Raw genomic sequence first — 19,714 nt, forward strand, 5'->3', positions numbered from 1 at the left:
TGTAAACAGCAAGCGGTAACCACCAGCAGAAAGCGGCCAGCTGTTCACCGCCACGCGGCGAGTCCCTTCAGGCCGACTGCCTGTTGTCCTGCCTGACGCTCTCCCTCTCTTCGTCCTTCCAATGCGTTTGGCGCCAACACGCTCTCTCGTTAGGTCTGCTGGACCACCATGTTGATCGGCTCTATATCTATTTGCTCTGTTTTTCTTTGCGATTTTGACCTACCGTTTTCCGTTTGTGCTTGACGTTCTCTGCGAGCCCGCCGGTTTGTGATTATCTCTGGAGGCAACCCCGCTCGCCTTATCAATCACTGCTCCAGCTGCTGCCGGGCAATCAACACCCTCATTGCACACCAATTTCGCCCTCATACTTGTAATGCCATCATCGTTTGAATCAGCTTCAAATTGGGATTTCACTCCGGTGATCAATCTCCTCCGCACCCCGACCTACGGCACTGGTAGCTCATCGGTTCCTTATCGCCACCCGGAGTCTGCCTCGATTGTTCGGCCTACGTGGGAGACAAACAACAACGATGGCTCCGCTTCCCCTGCTGATGTGCGCGAGGTGAGGCCTGGTGAGGGGGCCCCTCCGAAGCTAGGAGACTTTGGTTCTCTTTGGGAGCTTTTAGGCAGTACTAGCATCTCGGCCACCCGCCCACCAGTTGAACCTTGTGAACTTCAGCGAAACACGCCTACCCCTACGCCACAATCGCCTAAGCGGATTGAAATCCTCAAACGACCTTTGAATGACCATGTCGACTCTGCAGGCTTGGATGAGGATCTTTCCCGTACTCCGTCAAAGCCTATACCTGTCTCCAGGTCCCGCAACTTGCAGGCCAAGGCCACCGCCGGGAAGCGAGCTCCCAATAAATCAGATGCTGCACTAAGCAAGCATGTAGATGAGGCTAGCACCTCTGAGAGCGCTGTGGAAGCCGAGTCCGATGGCAACCTTAGCGTCTTTGATCCTCCTTTGCTCAAGAGTGGAAGCACTCCGTCGCTGGTCCCTCCGCAGGTCGGTACGGCGGGTGCCATGTCTGATCCATATGAGACGCCGCCTTCCTCCTATGATGAGTCAATGGAGGCATCTCCCCCGAAGATCGTGAAAAACCTTCCCAACACTGGCACGCTACGCGTACAGCCTATTGCATACAGGTCGACGGCTGATCGGAGGATCGGTCTTTTGACTAAGCTTTTGAAGAACTTCCCCGACTATGCAGATGCCGTAACCCAAGTCGGACGGCCTTTGAAGAAGACGGACGTTACCCGCCGTCCCATCCATGTCTTTGTTGACATGTCCAATGTATGTATGATTCATGACTAATGGTGTGTTTGTGCTAATTGGTCCAGATCATGGTTGGATTCCACGATACGGTCAAGCTATCGCGCAAAATTCCGGTGAAGACGCGAATTCGTCGTTTGCCTTTGTCATTTCAAAACTTCTCTTTAATCCTCGAGCGTGGCCGGCCCACCGCCAAACGAGTCCTGGTGGGCTCGGATCGATTTGCAGCCATCACTGAAGGCGAACAACTTGGTTACGAAGCCAATATTCTCGACCGGGTCCACAAAGTCAAGCATATGACTCCTCGTCAAATGCGGTTTCGCAAGAATCCTCGAGCTGGCGCTCACGACCCTGGTAGCGGTTCAGAAACGAACGAAGCATCAGAGGAGCGCTGGGTCGAACAGGGTGTGGACGAAATTCTGCATCTGAAGATTCTTGAAAGTTTGCTAGACACGGACGAACCTGCAACCATCGTTCTAGCCACGGGAGACGCGGCGGAAGCCGAATTCTCGGGTGGATTTATGAAGATGGTAGAACGGGCGCTGAGTCGGGGCTGGGCCGTAGAGCTTGTCAGCTTCAGCCAAGTGACGAGCTATGCTTATCGCCGGAAGGAATTCCGGGCGAAATGGGGGAACCGATTTCGAATGATTGCGTTGGATGAGTATATTGAGGAGCTGCTGGATATGTAGGCTTTGATTACTGCATTAGTTGTTGCTGCTGGCAGGTCAGATTGTTGTTCCTTTCAGGATGTTGGGATGCTGGTGGTTTTATGAAGATATTTATCGGTGATAGGAGCTTGAGATTAGGATACGACAAATTGAATCATTTCGAGACTACTGCTGAGCCTAGAGCTAATAATGGAGGTATACCGTATCTCTTGACTCCATCCTATACAATTACATGATACTAGTACCTGGTAATACTTCTATCTCATAGCATTTATCATTGCTCGGTTGTCTCCATCGTAGAATTGAAAATTGTTTGGATTGCCAGAATCCGTGATACTAGATACTAGTACTAGTAGTAGGGATGTAGCAGATATATATACAGAAGACCCAATTGTCGGACATAGTAAATTAGTAGTACTACAAGATTGAAACAATGAAAAGCACGTGTCATACAATATGGAATTCATACTTTTGTGTAAATCAGGCAGTATCCCCCTCTGATCATCAATGCTTCAAAGTCGTAGTAGATTGTCAGTTTTCAACTAGTAGCTATAGAATTGTTCCTCGGCCGGCCATCCGAACACCCCGCCCCCACCATCACTCAAAGTTCCGCTCCGCGCAGCTGAGCTTTTCCTCTCCTCCATCATACAACAACTATTTACACCCAGACAGCATACCTCTTTTCTCCCTTCCATACTCTCATACATATTCATCTACCTCAACCAGAAAAGCAATCGCATATTCCCACACCACACATCCACTCTACACAACACAACATCATCCCACCATGACCTCACCACCACCAACATACACCCCGCAACCCCTCTACGGCGGCGCCATTAAAGGCCTCATCCCTAAGGGGTGGTTAGATGCTAGGTACATACATACATACATACATTACCCCCTTCCCCTTCCCCCTCTCCTCCTCCCAACCATTTAACCCCAATACTAACGAAATAAAATAATAAAGTAACCTCCGCCAAATCCCCGACCACCAAGAACTCTACCTCTCCCCCACAACCCTCTCAACCCTAATCTACGAAATAAACGAATACGTCCCGGACAGCACAAGCCAAGAAACATTATCCAAGAACAGCGAATTATTCGCTTCCGCCACCAGCACTACTCAGAACCAAGATGATAGAGAAACCCTCGACAAAGCCGCTATTCTCTACCACATCCTGGACATCCAAGACAACGACACCGTCAGTAAAGATACCATTCGGTTCCGCACGCCGATTACGAGTGTGGGCCGTCGGGAGGGAACTGGGGCTGGGAGGGTGTATACGGGGAGGGTGGAGTTGGGGGAGGAAGGGGGTAAGGATGTGGTGAGATGCTCGTTTTTGGTGGTTAGGTTGGAGGAGCAGGGGAGTGATTTGGTCGTTTGGGGGAATGTTCCGGTTAAGGAGTTTGAGGGGAGGGGGGATGGGGATGGGGATGGGGATGGGGATGGGCTGAGGGGGGAGGAGGGGGTTGTTGGGGGGGTGGTGGAGGGGTTAGTTGATGGGTTGGTGGTTGTGGAGTGGGATTTGTTTGGATGATTCATTATCTCTTCCTTTCTTTTGGTGTTTCTTGGGTGTGTGGATGGTGGGAGGTGGGAGGAATGATACCATTATGTGTGCGTGCTAGGTAGGTACTTAGATAGATAATTCTAGATAATATCGAAGGATTACCCACTAAACTAACATATAAGTGTTCGGTGTATGTATATTGATTGTCTGTTTGTACACCTAGAAAAAAAACAGAAGAACGAAACAACAAGCTGTATGTATGTACATGATCGCTAATAACAAGACATTCAACCGTCAGTCATGACATACATCAAATATTATACCTACTAGATCATCATCCCCCAGTCCATCTTCACAAGTATCTTTAACTAAGTCTGCCTCTGCGTCTCATTCAACACGCGGCCCACCTCATTCAACAGTCCCCTGACGCTTGGGGCTGGCGCGTTCACCGACTTCTTCAACGGCGACACATTCCTCACCTTAGGTTGAATCTGTTGCAAGATGCCCTGGCACCGGCACCGATGTCTCTTGGGATCGATGCTTTTCGAGTGACGCCCGTAGTCCAAGTTACAGTGCACGCAGCGCCAGACGTACTTATAGTCGATGGCGTAGTCATGTTTGATCGAAATCTCGACTTTCCCACCGTAGACAGGATGGCTCTTCATTGCTTCCTTGCACTTGCTGGCCCATGCCTTGAAGCTAGTGCCGTGGGGGTTATCATGCACGCCTGAGATCATGTAGTTCGCCAAATGACAGAACTCGTGCGCGACCGTCTTGATAATCCGCTCTTCGCAGTCGACGACTTTCGCTGCAAGCTCGATGGTGGCATAATGCTGAGGTGGCATGGCCGGGTCTCCTCCCTTCTTCGGTGATGGGGTAACACATTTCCAGGATGCTCGACCGGCGGTCGTTTGGAGTCGCTTTTTCCATTCGATGATCACGCCTCCTGTCGAGGCGGTCATTCTTGAGAGTCGGCCGTCAGTCACGGTATCGTCGAGGACTCTGAAGAATTTCTCGGCCATGGCTTGTCTGTTCTCTATGAATGCCTTTGCACGCTCCCGCTCGAGCTTTCTCTGCTCCGCTTCGGCCTTCTTCATAGCTGTCTTGCTGGGTGTTTTTGCTGAGGACTTGGTTTTGGTCTTCGGTGTTACGGTCTTGGGCAAAGTATCCCTGTCACTGAATTCATCATCCGAGTCCGAGTCGTCGAATTCGCGCAGTAGGTCGTCGATCTTGCACGGAGAGTGCTGGTCGATCCAGTTGTTGGTGTTTTCCTGGCTCCAGAATGCGTCGACGCTCTCTCGGTGTGGTGTTGGTGGGATGTGGGCCTTCTGCTTGGTTGGAGATCGTAGACTGCGTCCCTTTGTTGGACTAGATGGGGGCGTCTCTAGTTTAACACTGCTCCTTGATGGGAGCTTCTTGGTGGGGGCGTCTATTTCCTCGATACTGCTGCTTGGTGTTAATACATATATGGGTGGCTGGGGGTCTCCATCTAAACTCACTCATAAGTGTTTTTCTCTTCCTGTTTAGGCTCTATGTCTTTATTGTCCAGCTTCAGCTTGTTCAGCTTCTCGGATATTTCGAGCTCGCTTTGAAACAGCCTCTTGGGTTTTGCCTCGAGCTTGGGAACCTCCATTGTTATCGTAGCAGGCAGCGAAGGCTCCAAGTGAAGGCTTTCACGCGGAGAATCCTGAGGTGTTGTCTCTGGCTCTATTTCTGGACGGGGTCGTCTCCCTCTAAGCAGTCTCTTTCTAGTCCTAGGCGGCGAAGGGGTTGGCTGTTTCTCTTCTTGTTCTTCTTCGAGGCTTTCATCGTCGGACGTCTCATGATAGCTGATATCTTCATTGTCGCTGACAATGAAATCGTCCAGTGAGTCAAAGCCATTATCATCTTCGCTTTCTTCGCCCTCCGACTCCGTCTCCTCTCGACGGTATCCCATATACCTCGTCCTGGACCTGCCCCGCGGCTGTAAACCTCTGTTCGTATTACGTGTAGGCGCCCTGTTCGAAGCAGTAGACGAGTTCCTCGAGAGCCCGGAATTCTCATCAGCCTCTTCTGCCTCATCATCAATCGGATCATTTTCCTTGTCATAGTTATACCCGACCGACTTACGCGGCGGTCTATTATTCCGCGACTGCTGCGACAATGGAAGCAACAAAGAATTGACCTGCGAGAGCTTCAAAGGATCCGCAGTGCGTCCCTCATTCGAAATCAAAGACCGAGTAGACGACAAACTGCTCTCCTCCGTTTCACTCTGCTCATCTCCATTGTCCGAGAAGATATCGAATACCCCACTGGAGACAGTTCCCGATCTTTGTAGTCTGTTATTATTCTTCCTCTGTGATGACTCTTCGATCGCTGGCGTTGTCGCGGAGTATCGGCTCTTTGTCCATGTCTCGGCGGCGGCCCAATGTTCTACTGTCTTGGTCTTTGCTGTTGCCGGGTATTTGTTATCTCTGGTGTCGCGCTTGATAGTCGCTGTACGATTGAGAGTCCTCTGCCGTGGAGGTGTTCGGCGCTCTTGGAGCTTTGCTGGCTTCGTGGGACTGGATGGGTTGAGTCGAGCCATAGTGGTCTTGTCTTCTCGTGCGGTGCGCCTGCTGGTGATGGTGGGACAGATCAAGAGCTCCTCTTCCTCCTCCCACTCCTGCAGGACAGGAAGTGAGATGTCAGAATGCACTTGCTGTAATGCCGGTGCTCGGTGTATGTGGTGTCTGCGGACTTGCAGATGTAGGTGTGGTGTACCTGCGTGTGAGCTGGTGCTGGATATATCTATGCAGGTGGTCTAGATAATGTTGATGGATGGGCGAGGAGACGTGGTTGGCACGGCAACCTCGGTACTGGTTCGCCTACCACGGGATGGTCTGGTGGCAGCCTTTGGCTTTAAAGTTCCATGGTGTACGTAACCCGATGTTATCATCGAGAGTCGGGAAGTTTATTCGTCTCAGAACGCAGATTCAAGTTCCTATCAATACAAAATGATGCCGACATGAGGGATGAGAAAGAAAAAATATCATCAAAAATATGAAGACAAGGCCCGAGCCGCGGATCGAACGCGGGACCTCTCGCAGATATGCTTGGGTTTGTATCCCTAAGCGAGAATCATACCACTAGACCACCCGGGCTTGTTATATGTTTAGGCCTCAACTTCTTGATTTATCAGCCTGGACATGTCTTGTAGGCCATGAACAGCAATGCCGTAGGTCTGTCTGCGGCTTATGTAGACCGGTTGTCCATGGTTCATATGGCTGACTGATTGGCGTGTCTATCTCCCTGCTAATTAACAGTCCTATTCATGCTATGGGCGAATCCTAGCACGTTGCTACGTGTTGTTTGTTGATATGGGAAGAGTAAGTGTAGCCCTCAGAATATATACATAATCCTTTTATATGAGCCATCATACATACGACAGACCGGCACACACCCGCTACCGAAGCAGGTAGCTATATCATAGTAGTAGTGTCCGGGGGTGTCATAAAAGGGATATTAGTGGCAACAAGCCTAGGGGTGACTGGCATACGGATACAATACTGATCAGTCACGGTTTTCCGGCCGTGGATAACAACCCCGTCTTACGGCAAGAGCAACAGGCATGAACCTACTAGACATGTGAAACATTGGTCACCAGGACAAACAATGATATCACTATGGACATCATAGATGCGGTGAATTAGGGATTCAGAAGCGGGGAGCAGGGATACAGATCGGACGTCCCGAGTCTATAGGGTTGAACAAACGACCATGGCAGGACCGATGGGCATGGCAGAGAATAACAGCTTATGAGTATATACTACCAGTAGCTCCCGTTTCAGCCGACAGAACATAGCTGAAGGCAGTGTCAATCACCGAAGAACTTCACAGCAAAGTCTGGGGTGGTTGGCTTGCATGTACCATATACCCACGGGCATAGTACCACTATATATCATCGGGATTCAGAGCATGTAGTACTCTCACCAGCCACAGCACTGATGGTCGGAGAACTACACAATCAACCAAAGGGCATATCAAGCTCCCAAGCATATACCCGATACGACTAACGTGTGGCGACTCAAAGCCATCACACCCACCGGTATAACCCAGCCAGCCCAAGCACAACCACATCAAATGGCACACGAGAGATATCGAACAAACCAAAGCAGACGGACTGAGACAACCCACCCACATGCACAAGAACTCACGTCACACTACAACCATCAGGTCTTAGACACCAAGCAGAAAGTCGCCCACAGCAGCATCGCACAGTCCAACGCAGAACCCGTTCACTGCCTACAGTGTACATGAGAACAAGCTTTGGGGATACCGTTGCCACCACCGTGCAACGCAACCGAACCAACCAAACGCAGATGCATATCATACCACCCAGAAGAGCCACAGATACTCCATAACTGCAGAGGGAGTTGCGTAGCTACACAACACTGCATCTTGATAACTTGGAACAACCGAATGCGGAGAGAAACATCTTCACCCATGCAGATCAGACAGACAGACAGAACAACTGTGCGCAAGCAAGGTTGCTAATCACCCCACTCCCAGCCAAACAAACTTTTTGACTTGCCGTGCTTCTGGATCCCGATGTTGCTTCGACACATGCCGATCTCGAGTTTCAAGAAATCGAGTTGCAGATGTACATGGTTAGCGTGGTATATCGGTGTGGCGATGCTAGGCTGCTAACATCTGTACCTACTGAGACCGTCGGTGGCAGGACAGCACGGGACAGATAGGATGGCGATGGCCAACCTCCTCCCAGTCTCTCCCACACACTCTCTACATTAGCACAGTTATTAGTTATGCAGATGACCGACCGTGCAGTGCATAATGATGATCGCTTCTTTTTCCGTTGGCAGAGTCAATTCATGATTATTCAGGAGATACCGAGTATCTACTCGGTTCCCGACAGTCGAGACTCCCCCTGTTCAGCCAAAATTATTGAATGATTGATATAGATAGTATCTAGTAAGTATCTATCTTAGTACGGAGTAGCGAGGCGGATAAGGAGTCCATTAGCGATCATTAATAATTAACGAGCCAGAAGATAATAATAACCCAACCCTAGAACTACGTACTTGATAGTTAGTTAGTTACCCCATCGGCTAACAGAAACCAAGCGGTGTAAGTTAAATCGAAACAAAAGATACCAAGTTACAAAACCAGATGTGTTTAGTTTGTAAGAACGAAAGGGGAATCCAAATCAATATGCTGATTGGCACGATTAATGGAGGATGATAATAATGGTGCCCTGGTGGTGCCGGGGTGTGTTCTAGGTCGGGCCAAATGGAACCTGAAACCGCACACCCCCTTTTTCTCTCTTCCCAGACAAGAGTTCCACGTCGTCGTTTCTTTTGGACCAGTCCGGGCCCTTTCAGCCAGTTGAGTGTTGTCCGGCGTTAAGGAAATCGCCACCCGTTGGCCCTTTTGTCGGGCGGACGGGTCCGATTGGACGGTTCCCCGGTCGCGCATGTCCCAGTCCCACTGAATTGCTGTTTAGGGATTGGTTTCGGTTTTTTATCTCCATTTTATGAAACCTGTATTGGAAAGGTGTCCTGATCCTACACAGTAAGTTAACTACTCCACAGTAAGCACAGTAGTTGATTATTACAGAGTAAGATGGATGGATCAATCGTTGCATTTGTTGGCTGCACTGAGGTTGAACGGCTGGGATCCTGGCGGTTCACCGACCTCCATCATTGCATGGCTTAGAAAGTCAATTAAAATATGCAGCACAAGCAAGTAATATCCGTTGAATGCCAATCGCATGGCTGTGCCTGAGAGACGCTATGGTCTTATGGAGATGTCAGGCTCACTCGTTTGCATGGTGGTGCTTTGATATTTGTCAATTGGGGTTTTCACAGGTTTATTGACCACATTCAATCATTCTTCCATTGTACTTTGGCGTTGCGTTTACTTAGAATAGAAGTACACTCGAGGGGTTCGGAGAAAGACCGTGTTCCTGATCCCTACCTGCAAGGGCAGAGATTTAATTATATATAGGGAAGCTGGTCTATGGTTCACCGGAATAGCATGTCCGGAAACTATTTTCAATCTGTATCAAAAGTAATGTCTATAGCGGAGGTTCAATTTGTTATAGAAATACCAAAAAGTCAATTCATGATCTATAAACGTAGACAATATATCCACATGAGAAGAGAACCAGGGAACACCTTAGCAAAATAAATGAGACACACATATTGTGAGAACTTCAACCGGTGGTGCAGCGTTAGCCGGAACCATGGCTCCGAGGGTTGCTTGGTTGCCCTTCGATCTCGGTGCAGTGTATATTCATGTCACCGACAGATTTCGGAAACAATTTTCAGAAGTGCATGCTTTTGACCTGCATTATGGCGGAAAAAGACTTAAGAAGAAAAATTTGCCTTTCTGGGGTGATGTTCGCCCGAATCTAATTTGGGAGCCGACTCTATTGTTCAAGTATTGACATGTTGCGTGTACACCCGTAGATACTAGATAACTCGGTGGATGCACAAACTTCACGTTCAGCAATCATTCCCACACAAGAGACCAGTCTATCCTTCTAGAACCCTTCCCCTCTTAACACCGCCCGGAGCACAGCTTTCCCGGCGACAAGCGAAAGAAAAATGTCTAAGATGAAGCAGATACAGTAGTCGGCTGCTAAGCACTTAGCGTGTACCCACCGCTTTGCCCTCCCAGCCTTCCCGCAGTGTAGTGAGAAAAAAGGCTGGGAAGAAGGCAGACCACATTGTCCTTGTCGATCATCTAGCCTGATTATCTCTTACGATATCCGGGAAGGCCCAAAGATAACCTTAGCTTGCCAATCAGAGACAAGATATTGTCGGAAGTCCTTCAAGGAAGCAAAGAAGGCACCGAAAGAAAAGCAAGAAATCACCCAAGTCTACCAAGGCTCAAAGTTGGGTCTAATGTGTAGGTGGGGGGTTCGCTTGCCTCGAACACTTCAATATTAGTGGTTTAATGCTTACATTATTATCTGGGAAAAAAACGGGTCACTTGCTTATGTGGTGTCAACGCATGGTTTGCTGAGTTGCGTTACGCAGTTTATCATGCAGGTAAAGTGGCTGACAGGTATTCCGTGTAAGGTAACTTTCAATTCTTCCCATGTGTTTGTTCATACGGGTCTTGTGTGAATTGACAGTACCGCAATTTCGCTGCTGACGGGATCTCATCGATCAGACAAGCAGAAGAAAGCAAAAGAAGGCATCGGGGGTCTATCATCGTCAGGTGGATAAATCAAATCTACTTTAATATTGGGATCCATGACTCAAGGCACCCAAATCCCCAAGGGCCAGGTCAACTAGGGATTTACCTTGTCCTCCCAGGACCTGTCCTGTCCATAATCCAAATTAACGAGCGGAACCACCCGGCATACTCAACTACTACTACTTCATATGGGGATGAAATGGTTTCTTGTGGCTGGGACAACAAGTATGGCATGGCTTCTCTTCCTATTGTTGTTTATTGTCCTCAGGAATGGAAAACAATCCACTGCATAACCCCATACTCTGCATTCCTGCAAGACCTCTGCTATTGGAGATGCATCCCATTAACCTTGAATGAACATCCGCCCAGTTTGAGTAACCCAAGAGATCGTATTGCCACCTCCGATAAAGCCACCATGTCATGCGTCTTATTTCTTCCACTCCATATAAAGTTTGATCTACCCTCTCTGTGAAAGTAGTACCCGTTTGCATCCACCCTCGCGAGGCGGGTTCATCGGGGTCAACCATAAGAATAGCACACTTGATTTGATAGTTGGACGGAGGACCCCGTCCTCTAGTACTACTTTGTAGGGCCGATTAGCCGTCAATGTGAGATAGCCGCCGAGTATGAACTATTGGTGGCAAGGGGGGAAAGATATAATTGGAAAAATGTGAAAATGGAAATGTTACCTACCTACCTAGTACCTTAATCAGCGGTTATGGTTCGGAGGAGCTTCTCAAGTGGCTAGCAGTGAATATAGCTTTCCACCGTGGCAAATCGACTGACGCTACTTGTTTGTTTTCGAACTACCAGGTTACGTACTGTCAGTGTGTAGCAAATTCAAGCGGCGAATAATAGATGCATATGGAAAATCAGTTGTGCAAAGTCTTCACGCTCGATTGAGAATGAAACTGCAGCGTGGATGTATGTACGGAGTTCCTGAGCATCCGATAATACCTCCGCTGAGTGACTACCGCCTGACGGATGTAAAAGCCCTGTATGGATGGTCTACAGAATATTTTCCCCAGCAAGTAATGCTTACATTGGCATTAAATATGGGGTAGTTTATTGAGATACCTTGTTACGGCGACGAGGTGATTATGCTGACACACCAGATACAACAGGGCAACCGTGGGTGCCAGGTCTTGGATCAGGAACGAAGCAGTGCCCGAAAAAAGCAGTTGAACCAAACATCCCCTCCTCCTTGAGGGGTTCACAGTACTCCATGAACATAAATAAACAAGAGCATGATGGTAACAACCGCCATAGACTGCATAGCGACGCATTTTTTACCCTGGCCACGACCATATCTGCGGCGGTTGTTGAGAGACAGTCTTCAGGCTTCAAGAATGAGAAAGATTATCCCTGCATGCCGTTCGGAAGCAACATGAACACAACTGTGGTAAATTGCTGTCACGATGATACACCAAAAGACACCATACCGTATGGATACAGTTTCATTGCGCCATCTGCATTACCTGGCGGTGGGTCGGGGCTTCAGGGGCCGTCTTGATTCCCATGGATTCCGGGACCAACGCCGTCTGGCCATCCTGTTGTGCCGGAACTCACGCCGCTTAACCTTCTCCTACCTAGAGCCTCGAGCTGTCACTGTTTCCAGAATTGAGAAAGAGGAAGGGATGTTCGCCCCCCCTAAGGGTGGGTAATAATTACACCATTGACTATCTTGATTGATATCATATATTGGAAGATGGAGTCATGGCCCAGAAAAAAGAAAGAAAAAAGGGTAAGGGGATAACTGAAAACAGAGGGGGGAAGATACGTAGATTTTCCACGTTACTAAAAAGTAAATAACGACTCCAGCTTGTGTGGCCCATTATCCATGGTATCTGAGGCACCTCGAATCCTTGACAAGACATCTGGTAGGTCAGTTTGGTAGGCAGCATGAGCCACCTCAGGCGGCAGTAAGCCAATCACCGAGGACCCTGCCAAGTAATCCGCACTTCATTCGACCGACAGTCAAAGAATCTCCAGGCCAGAAATGGTGAGGGCTGAGGCGTCGGGGGGGGCTTGTTGTGGTTGTTGTGGACAAGAGTTAGTTGGACGGCGAAAAAAGTGGGTAACAATACGCGCGTTTTGGTACTGCGTGCGGTAATACCGATGGTAACCCCCGCCCGGTGCAGGTGGGATGAATGGGGAGGGTGAATCGGGATGTGATAGGCTGCAGGGGCACCCGTCTGCTTACCATATTTACACCATCCGGACCTTTTTAGGAATAATCCAGTATCGCATACAGGTACAGGACTGGGCGCGCAAGTAAATTAGCAGATCCAGATCCCAAAATAACCACCAGCGCCGCCCCCCCTCTCCCCTTCTTCCCAGGTCCTACTAGGGAGTAGCGCCAGTCCTATCTTCCCTGCTTGGGTGGTCAATCAATTCCCTTTTCACCACTTACCGTCCAACTCAAGCCTCCTCCTCCCTCCCCGTCCGTCTCTTAGTTCCTTCCTTCCTTCTTTCGTTCTTTTGATCTTCGACCTCTTTTTCCTTTCGGTTCCTGTTCGCTCTTTTTTTCGTCGACACTTCGTTTCCCTCGACTCATCTTTTGCAACACTAGCGACCTCCTCATCCCTCCCTTCCTTCTTTCTTGCTTTCGTTTGAGGAAAGAAGAGGGAGGCCTTTCTTGGCTGAGACAGGTTCAGCCAGCGGCAGTCGGGAGGCTTTTGCTTTTGACCCTCCCCCTAGTCGTGTTTTGTTCTTTACTTCGCTTCACCCTTCCATTCGTTTATCAAACGTCCCTCCAGCGACGACCATCCGGCCCCGCCCTGGAAGTCGACCTACGAGCAACAGAAAAATAAGCAGACGATCGTTTCGAGTTGAGATTGTTGTTTAGTTTTACACACCCTTGAAACACACTCCGGCACTGGTGCCTTCAGAGGAAAAAGAACGCTGCGACAACATCAAAAGTCAATCTTCGACGCGTTCTGAACATACATATCCCATTGCGCCAGAAGTGTTATCTGTTTATGCTTCTATCACTGAAAATTGGATCAGAGTAATTTTTAATGGGCCACTGTTGATGTAAGTTGCAGGATCTTGATACCAACCGCCATTCTCCAACCCCCCAGATAAGGCCTTATTGATACTCATGGTTTAGAAGAAGCTATTACACGGCTCGGTGATTGTGGCTATCCAACATGTCAGGCTATCCAGCAGGGCATTACGAAGATGGCTACGGCCATCAGGAGCATGGCGATGCGTACTACCAGGACGAACATGGCCAGGCTTATTACGATCCTAACGATTATGGTGACAGCTATTATGATAGAGGGTATGTCTCCCCATTATATGCAACAGTCGGTACCCAGAATGTGCAGTTGATTGACCATTGTTTGTCCCTCGAACAGCAACTACTACAACGCAGAAGGAGGTCAGGCATATGGCCAAGAGGGTGGTTACTACGATGCTGGTCACCAGGATGACTACTACGGTGACCAGTACTATGACCAAGGAAATGGTGCACCCCGTGGAAGACGCCGTGGAGATTCTGAGGAGGATTCGGAGACCTTTAGCGATTTCACCATGAGGTCGGAAACTGCTCGAGCTGCGGATATGGATTACTATGGCCGTGGAGACGAACGTTACAACAGTTATGCCGACAGCCAGTACGCTGGTCGTGGATACAACGGATACCGCCCGCCATCTTCGCAGGTCTCGTATGGCGCCAACCGATCATCTGGCGCCTCGACACCCGTATACGGCATGGACTACGGAAACGCCCTTCCTGGTGGACCGCGTTCTCGGGAGCCATACCCAGCCTGGGCATCAGATGGCCAGGTTCCCGTTTCCAAAGAGGAGATCGAAGATATCTTCATTGACCTGGTCAACAAATTCGGTTTCCAGAGGGACAGCATGCGCAACATGTACGACCACCTGATGACACAGCTGGACTCTCGGGCCTCCAGAATGACGCCCAACCAAGCCCTCCTGTCTCTGCACGCAGACTACATTGGTGGTGACAATGCCAACTACCGCCGTTGGTACTTCGCTGCCCACCTGGATTTGGACGATGCCGTGGGATTCGCCAACATGAAGCTGGGCAAAGCAGACCGGAAGACCAGGAAGGCTCGCAAAGCGGCCAAGGCCGCAGCACAGCAGAACCCTGAAAACGTCGAGGAGAACCTCGAGGCCATGGAGGGTGACAACAGCCTGGAAGCTGCTGTTTACAGGTGGAAGACACGCATGAACCGCATGTCCCCGCATGATCGTGTGCGCCAGCTGGCTCTGTACATGCTGTGCTGGGGTGAAGCTAACCAGGTCCGCTACATGCCTGAGTGCATTTGCTTCATCTTCAAGTGCGCCGACGATTACTACAGCTCCCCCGAGTGCCAGAGCCGGGTCGAGCCGGTGGAGGAATTCACTTACCTGAATGAGATCATCACCCCCCTCTACCAGTTCTGCCGTGACCAGGGTTATGAAATCTCGGATGGCAAGTATGTCCGCCGCGAGCGTGATCACGAAAAGATCATCGGATACGATGATATGAACCAGCTTTTCTGGTACCCCGAGGGTATCGAGCGCATCTCATTTGAGGATAAGACTCGTCTGGTTGATGTTCCCCCGGCTGAAAGATGGACCAAGTTGAAGGACGTCGACTGGAAGAAAGCATTCTTCAAGACGTACAGAGAGACTCGGTCTTGGTTCCACATGATCACCAACTTCAACCGTATCTGGGTAATTCACCTGGGTGCTTTCTGGTTCTTCACTGCTTACAACGCTCCCACCCTGTACACCAAGAACTACCAGCAGCAGCTGGACAATAAGCCCGCTGGTTCAAAGTATTGGTCTGCTGTCGGTTTTGGTGGTGCCCTGGTTGGTTTCATTCAGATCTGCGCAACGCTCTGTGAGTGGATGTATGTGCCTCGCCGGTGGGCAGGTGCTCAGCATCTCAGCAAGCGTCTAATGTTCCTCATTGCCGTCTTCATTGTCAATCTTGCTCCTGGTGTTGTGGTCTTCGGCTTCAACAACGTTCTCAGTGAGACAATTTGCCTGATCATTGGTATCGTCCACTTCTTCATTGCTCTGGCCACGTTCTTCTTCTTCTCCGTCATGCCTCTTGGAGGTCTGTTTGGCAGTTACCTGAAGAAGCACGGCCGTCAATATGTGGCCAGTCAAACATTCACAGCGAGCTACCCACGCTTGAATGGCAATGACATGTGGATGTCCTATGGTCTGTGGATCTGTGTTTTTGGTGCGAAGCTGGTCGAGTCCTACTTCTTCCTGACCTTGTCATTGAAGGATCCCATGCGCATCTTGTCCCCGATGCGTATCCATCAGTGTGCTGGTGTGACCTACATCCCCAACGTGCTTTGCCACGCTCAGCCTCAGATCCTTCTCGGTCTGATGATGTTCATGGACTTGACTCTCTTCTTCCTGGATAGTTACTTGTGGTACGTCATTTGTAACACCATCTTCTCGGTGGCGCGGTCCTTCTACCTCGGTGTCTCCATCTGGTCGCCCTGGAGAAATATCTTCTCTCGCCTACCGAAGCGTATCTACTCCAAGGTGTTGGCTACGACCGACATGGAGATCAAGTACAAGCCCAAGGTGCTCATCTCCCAAGTTTGGAACGCCATCATCATCTCCATGTACCGTGAGCATTTGCTGGCTATTGATCACGTCCAGAAGTTGCTTTACCACCAGGTTCCCTCCGAACAAGAGGGCAAGCGTACGCTGCGGGCTCCTACCTTCTTCGTTTCCCAGGAAGATCAGTCCTTCAAGACTGAGTTCTTCCCCGCAGGTAGTGAGGCTGAACGTCGTATCTCCTTCTTTGCCCAGTCTGTCGCTACTCCCATGCCTGAGCCTCTCCCGGTTGACAACATGCCCACTTTCACCGTCCTTATCCCCCACTACGGCGAGAAGATCCTGCTGTCGCTGCGTGAAATTATCCGTGAGGATGAGCCGTACTCTCGTGTTACTCTGCTGGAATACCTGAAACAGCTTCATCCCCACGAGTGGGACTGCTTCGTCAAGGACACCAAGATTCTGGCTGATGAGACCTCGCAATTCAACGGCGAACCTGAGAAGAATGAGAAGGATGCGCAGAAGAGCAAGATTGATGACCTTCCCTTCTACTGCATCGGTTTCAAGTCTGCTGCTCCCGAATACACGCTCCGTACCCGTATCTGGTCCTCCCTTCGCTCTCAGACCCTGTACAGAACCATTTCCGGTTTCATGAACTACAGCAGGGCTATCAAGCTGCTTTACCGCGTTGAGAACCCCGAGGTTGTCCAGATGTTTGGTGGTAACTCCGAGAAGCTCGAACGTGAACTTGAGAGGATGGCTCGTCGCAAGTTCAAGATCTGCGTCTCCATGCAGCGTTATGCCAAGTTCAACAAGGAAGAGCGTGAAAACACCGAGTTCCTTCTGCGTGCCTACCCTGATCTCCAGATCGCTTACCTTGACGAGGAGCCGCCAGCTAACGAGGGTGAGGAGCCCCGCTTGTACTCGGCTTTGATTGATGGACACTGCGAGCTCCTTGACAACGGAATGCGCAAGCCCAAGTTCCGAATCCAGCTCTCCGGAAACCCTATCCTCGGTGATGGCAAGTCCGATAACCAGAACCACTCTATCATCTTCTACCGCGGTGAATACATCCAGGTCATTGACGCTAACCAGGATAACTACCTGGAGGAGTGTCTCAAGATCCGTAGTGTTCTGGCTGAGTTCGAAGAACTTACCACTGACAATGTCTCGCCCTACACCCCTGGTATTGCCTCCGAGGCTGAGCCCCCCGTCGCCATTCTCGGTGCTCGTGAATACATTTTCTCCGAGAATGTTGGTGTTCTTGGTGACGTTGCTGCCAGTAAGGAACAGACGTTCGGTACCCTGTTTGCTCGTACTCTTGCGCAGATTGGTGGAAAGCTGCACTATGGTCACCCTGATTTCCTGAACGGTATCTTCATGACTACGCGTGGTGGTATCTCCAAGGCTCAAAAGGGTCTCCACCTGAACGAGGATATTTATGCTGGTATGACTGCACTGTGCCGTGGTGGACGCATCAAGCACTGCGAGTACTTCCAGTGCGGTAAGGGTCGTGATTTGGGTTTCGGCTCCATTCTGAACTTCACAACCAAGATTGGTACTGGTATGGGTGAGCAGATGCTGTCCAGAGAGTACTACTACCTCGGAACACAGCTGCCCCTCGACCGTTTCCTGTCCTTCTACTATGCTCACCCTGGTTTCCATCTCAACAACATGTTCATCATGTTGTCTGTGCAGATGTTCATGATTGTCCTGATCAACCTTGGTGCCCTGAAGCATGAGACTATCACCTGCCGTTACAACTCCAACCTGCCCATCACTGACCCTCTGCGTCCCACCTACTGTGCGGATCTCACTCCCATTATCGGCTGGGTGAACCGCTGTGTCGTCTCCATCTTCATTGTGTTCTTCATCTCCTTCGTTCCCCTGGCTGTCCAGGAACTGACTGAGAGAGGTCTTTGGCGCATGGCTACTCGTTTGGCCAAGCACTTTGGTTCCTTCTCTTTCATGTTCGAGGTGTTCGTCTGCCAGATCTATGCCAACGCTGTCCACCAGAACTTGTCCTTCGGTGGTGCTCGCTACATTGGTACTGGGCGTGGTTTCGCTACGGCTCGCATCCCATTCGGTGTCTTGTACTCTCGTTTCGCCGGACCGTCAATCTATGCCGGTGCTCGTTCCCTGCTCATGCTTCTGTTCGCGACATCCACTGTCTGGACGCCCGCCCTGATCTGGTTCTGGGTTTCTCTGCTTGCTCTCTGCATTTCACCCTTCCTCTTCAACCCCCACCAGTTTGCCTGGCACGACTTCTTCATCGACTACCGCGATTACATCAGATGGCTGTCTCGTGGTAACTCGCGCTCGCATGCTTCCTCCTGGATTGCCTTCTGCCGCCTGTCTCGTACCCGTCTCACAGGTTACAAGCGCAAGCTTCTTGGTGTTCCTTCAGAGAAGGGATCCGGCGATGTTCCCAGGGCCAAGTTCACGAACATTTTCTTCAGTGAAATCATTGCTCCTCTCGTCCAAGTTGCTGTAACTCTGGTTCCTTACCTCTACATCAACTCGAGAACTGGTATCTCCAACGACAACGCGCGCGCGTCGAATGCCGTGGTTCGTATTGCGATCGTCGCTTTCGGTCCCATTGGTGTCAACGCGGGTGTCTCAGGTATGTTCTTCGGTATGGCTTGCTGTATGGGTCCCATCTTCGGCATGTGCTGCAAGAAGTTCGGTGCTGTCCTCGCCGCCATTGCACACGCCATTGCGGTCATCGTTCTGCTTGTCATCTTCGAAGTCATGTTCTTCCTCGAGAGCTGGTCGTGGCCTCGCATGGTCCTGGGAATGATCGCTGCCGCTGCAATCCAGCGCTTCATCTACAAGCTGATCATCTCCCTCGCCCTGACCAGAGAGTTCAAGCATGACCAGTCGAACATTGCTTGGTGGACCGGAAAATGGTACAACATGGGCTGGCACTCGCTTTCCCAGCCTGGCAGAGAATTCCTCTGTAAGATTACCGAGCTCGGATACTTCTCTGGTGACTTCGTCCTGGGCCATCTTATCCTCTTCATCATGCTTCCTGCTCTCTGCATCCCATACGTCGACAAGTTCCACTCCGTCATCCTTTTCTGGCTGAGGCCTAGGTACGTTCAGATTCCACTTCATTCCTATGTTTTCCTCTATACTAACATTCAAACAGTCGTCAAATCCGCCCTCCCATCTACTCTTTGAAGCAGTCTAAGCTCCGCAAGAGAAGAGTTGTCCGCTTTGCGATCCTGTATTTCACTATGCTGGTTCTGTTCCTCATCCTTCTCATTGCTCCTCTGGTTGCCCGCGATGAAGGCATCAGCGTGAACCTCAACATCATGAGTCTTATGCAGCCCCTGGATACCGACAACAACGATACCATCTCCAGTTACACTGGTAATGGTCTTCCTGTCGGTTACTCCGCCTGGACCCCGTCCGCGGCGTCTGCATCTGCTTAGAGGTTGTTTTTGTCCTAAATTGTTTTTCAATACATTTTACCTGTCTTTCTTTTTCGGAAATGGAACATGGAAACGAGCTGTATAAAGTAACCAGCGTCT

General features: G+C 50.1%; 4 protein-coding genes and 1 non-coding gene across 5 annotated transcripts; 3 read left to right on the top strand and 2 right to left on the bottom strand.

Annotated features, from left to right (window-relative positions):
* The first annotated feature begins 87 nt into the window (after window positions 1–87).
* BO88DRAFT_403683 (NYN domain-containing protein) lies at window positions 88–2,191 on the top strand. The gene is made up of 2 exons (XM_025706423.1): window positions 88–1,297; window positions 1,345–2,191. Exons 1-2 carry the CDS (start codon window positions 374–376, stop codon window positions 1,963–1,965), a joined length of 1,545 nt encoding a protein of 514 aa, XP_025564528.1. The 5' UTR covers window positions 88–373; the 3' UTR covers window positions 1,966–2,191.
* A 404-nt stretch (window positions 2,192–2,595) lies between these two features.
* mog1 (Ran GTPase-binding protein MOG1) lies at window positions 2,596–3,485 on the top strand (the record flags this gene model as incomplete). The annotated part of the gene is made up of 2 exons (XM_025704750.1): window positions 2,596–2,820; window positions 2,915–3,485. The coding sequence occupies exons 1-2, from the start codon at window positions 2,732–2,734 to the stop codon at window positions 3,483–3,485; spliced, it is 660 nt and encodes a 219-aa protein (XP_025564529.1). The 5' UTR covers window positions 2,596–2,731.
* A 338-nt stretch (window positions 3,486–3,823) lies between these two features.
* On the bottom strand, window positions 3,824–6,021 carry BO88DRAFT_337060 (SprT family zinc-dependent metalloprotease; the record flags this gene model as incomplete). The annotated part of the gene is made up of 2 exons (XM_025702925.1): window positions 3,824–4,898; window positions 4,955–6,021. 2 exons carry the CDS (start codon window positions 6,019–6,021, stop codon window positions 3,824–3,826), a joined length of 2,142 nt encoding a protein of 713 aa, XP_025564530.1.
* Window positions 6,022–6,486: 465 nt separating this feature from the next.
* On the bottom strand, window positions 6,487–6,577 carry BO88DRAFT_t104. Its single transcript has one exon. It is a non-coding gene; the product is annotated as a tRNA-Pro (tRNA).
* Window positions 6,578–13,792: 7,215 nt separating this feature from the next.
* On the top strand, window positions 13,793–19,615 carry BO88DRAFT_413745 (1,3-beta-glucan synthase; the record flags this gene model as incomplete). Its single annotated transcript, XM_025708144.1, has 3 exons — window positions 13,793–13,926; window positions 14,003–19,273; window positions 19,330–19,615. The coding sequence occupies 3 exons, from the start codon at window positions 13,793–13,795 to the stop codon at window positions 19,613–19,615; spliced, it is 5,691 nt and encodes a 1,896-aa protein (XP_025564531.1).
* Between the last annotated feature and the right edge of the window lie 99 nt (window positions 19,616–19,714).

The sequence above is a fragment of the Aspergillus vadensis genome (genome assembly GCF_003184925.1).
Source record: "Aspergillus vadensis CBS 113365 unplaced genomic scaffold BO88scaffold_7, whole genome shotgun sequence".
NCBI lineage: Eukaryota > Fungi > Ascomycota > Eurotiomycetes > Eurotiales > Aspergillaceae > Aspergillus > Aspergillus vadensis.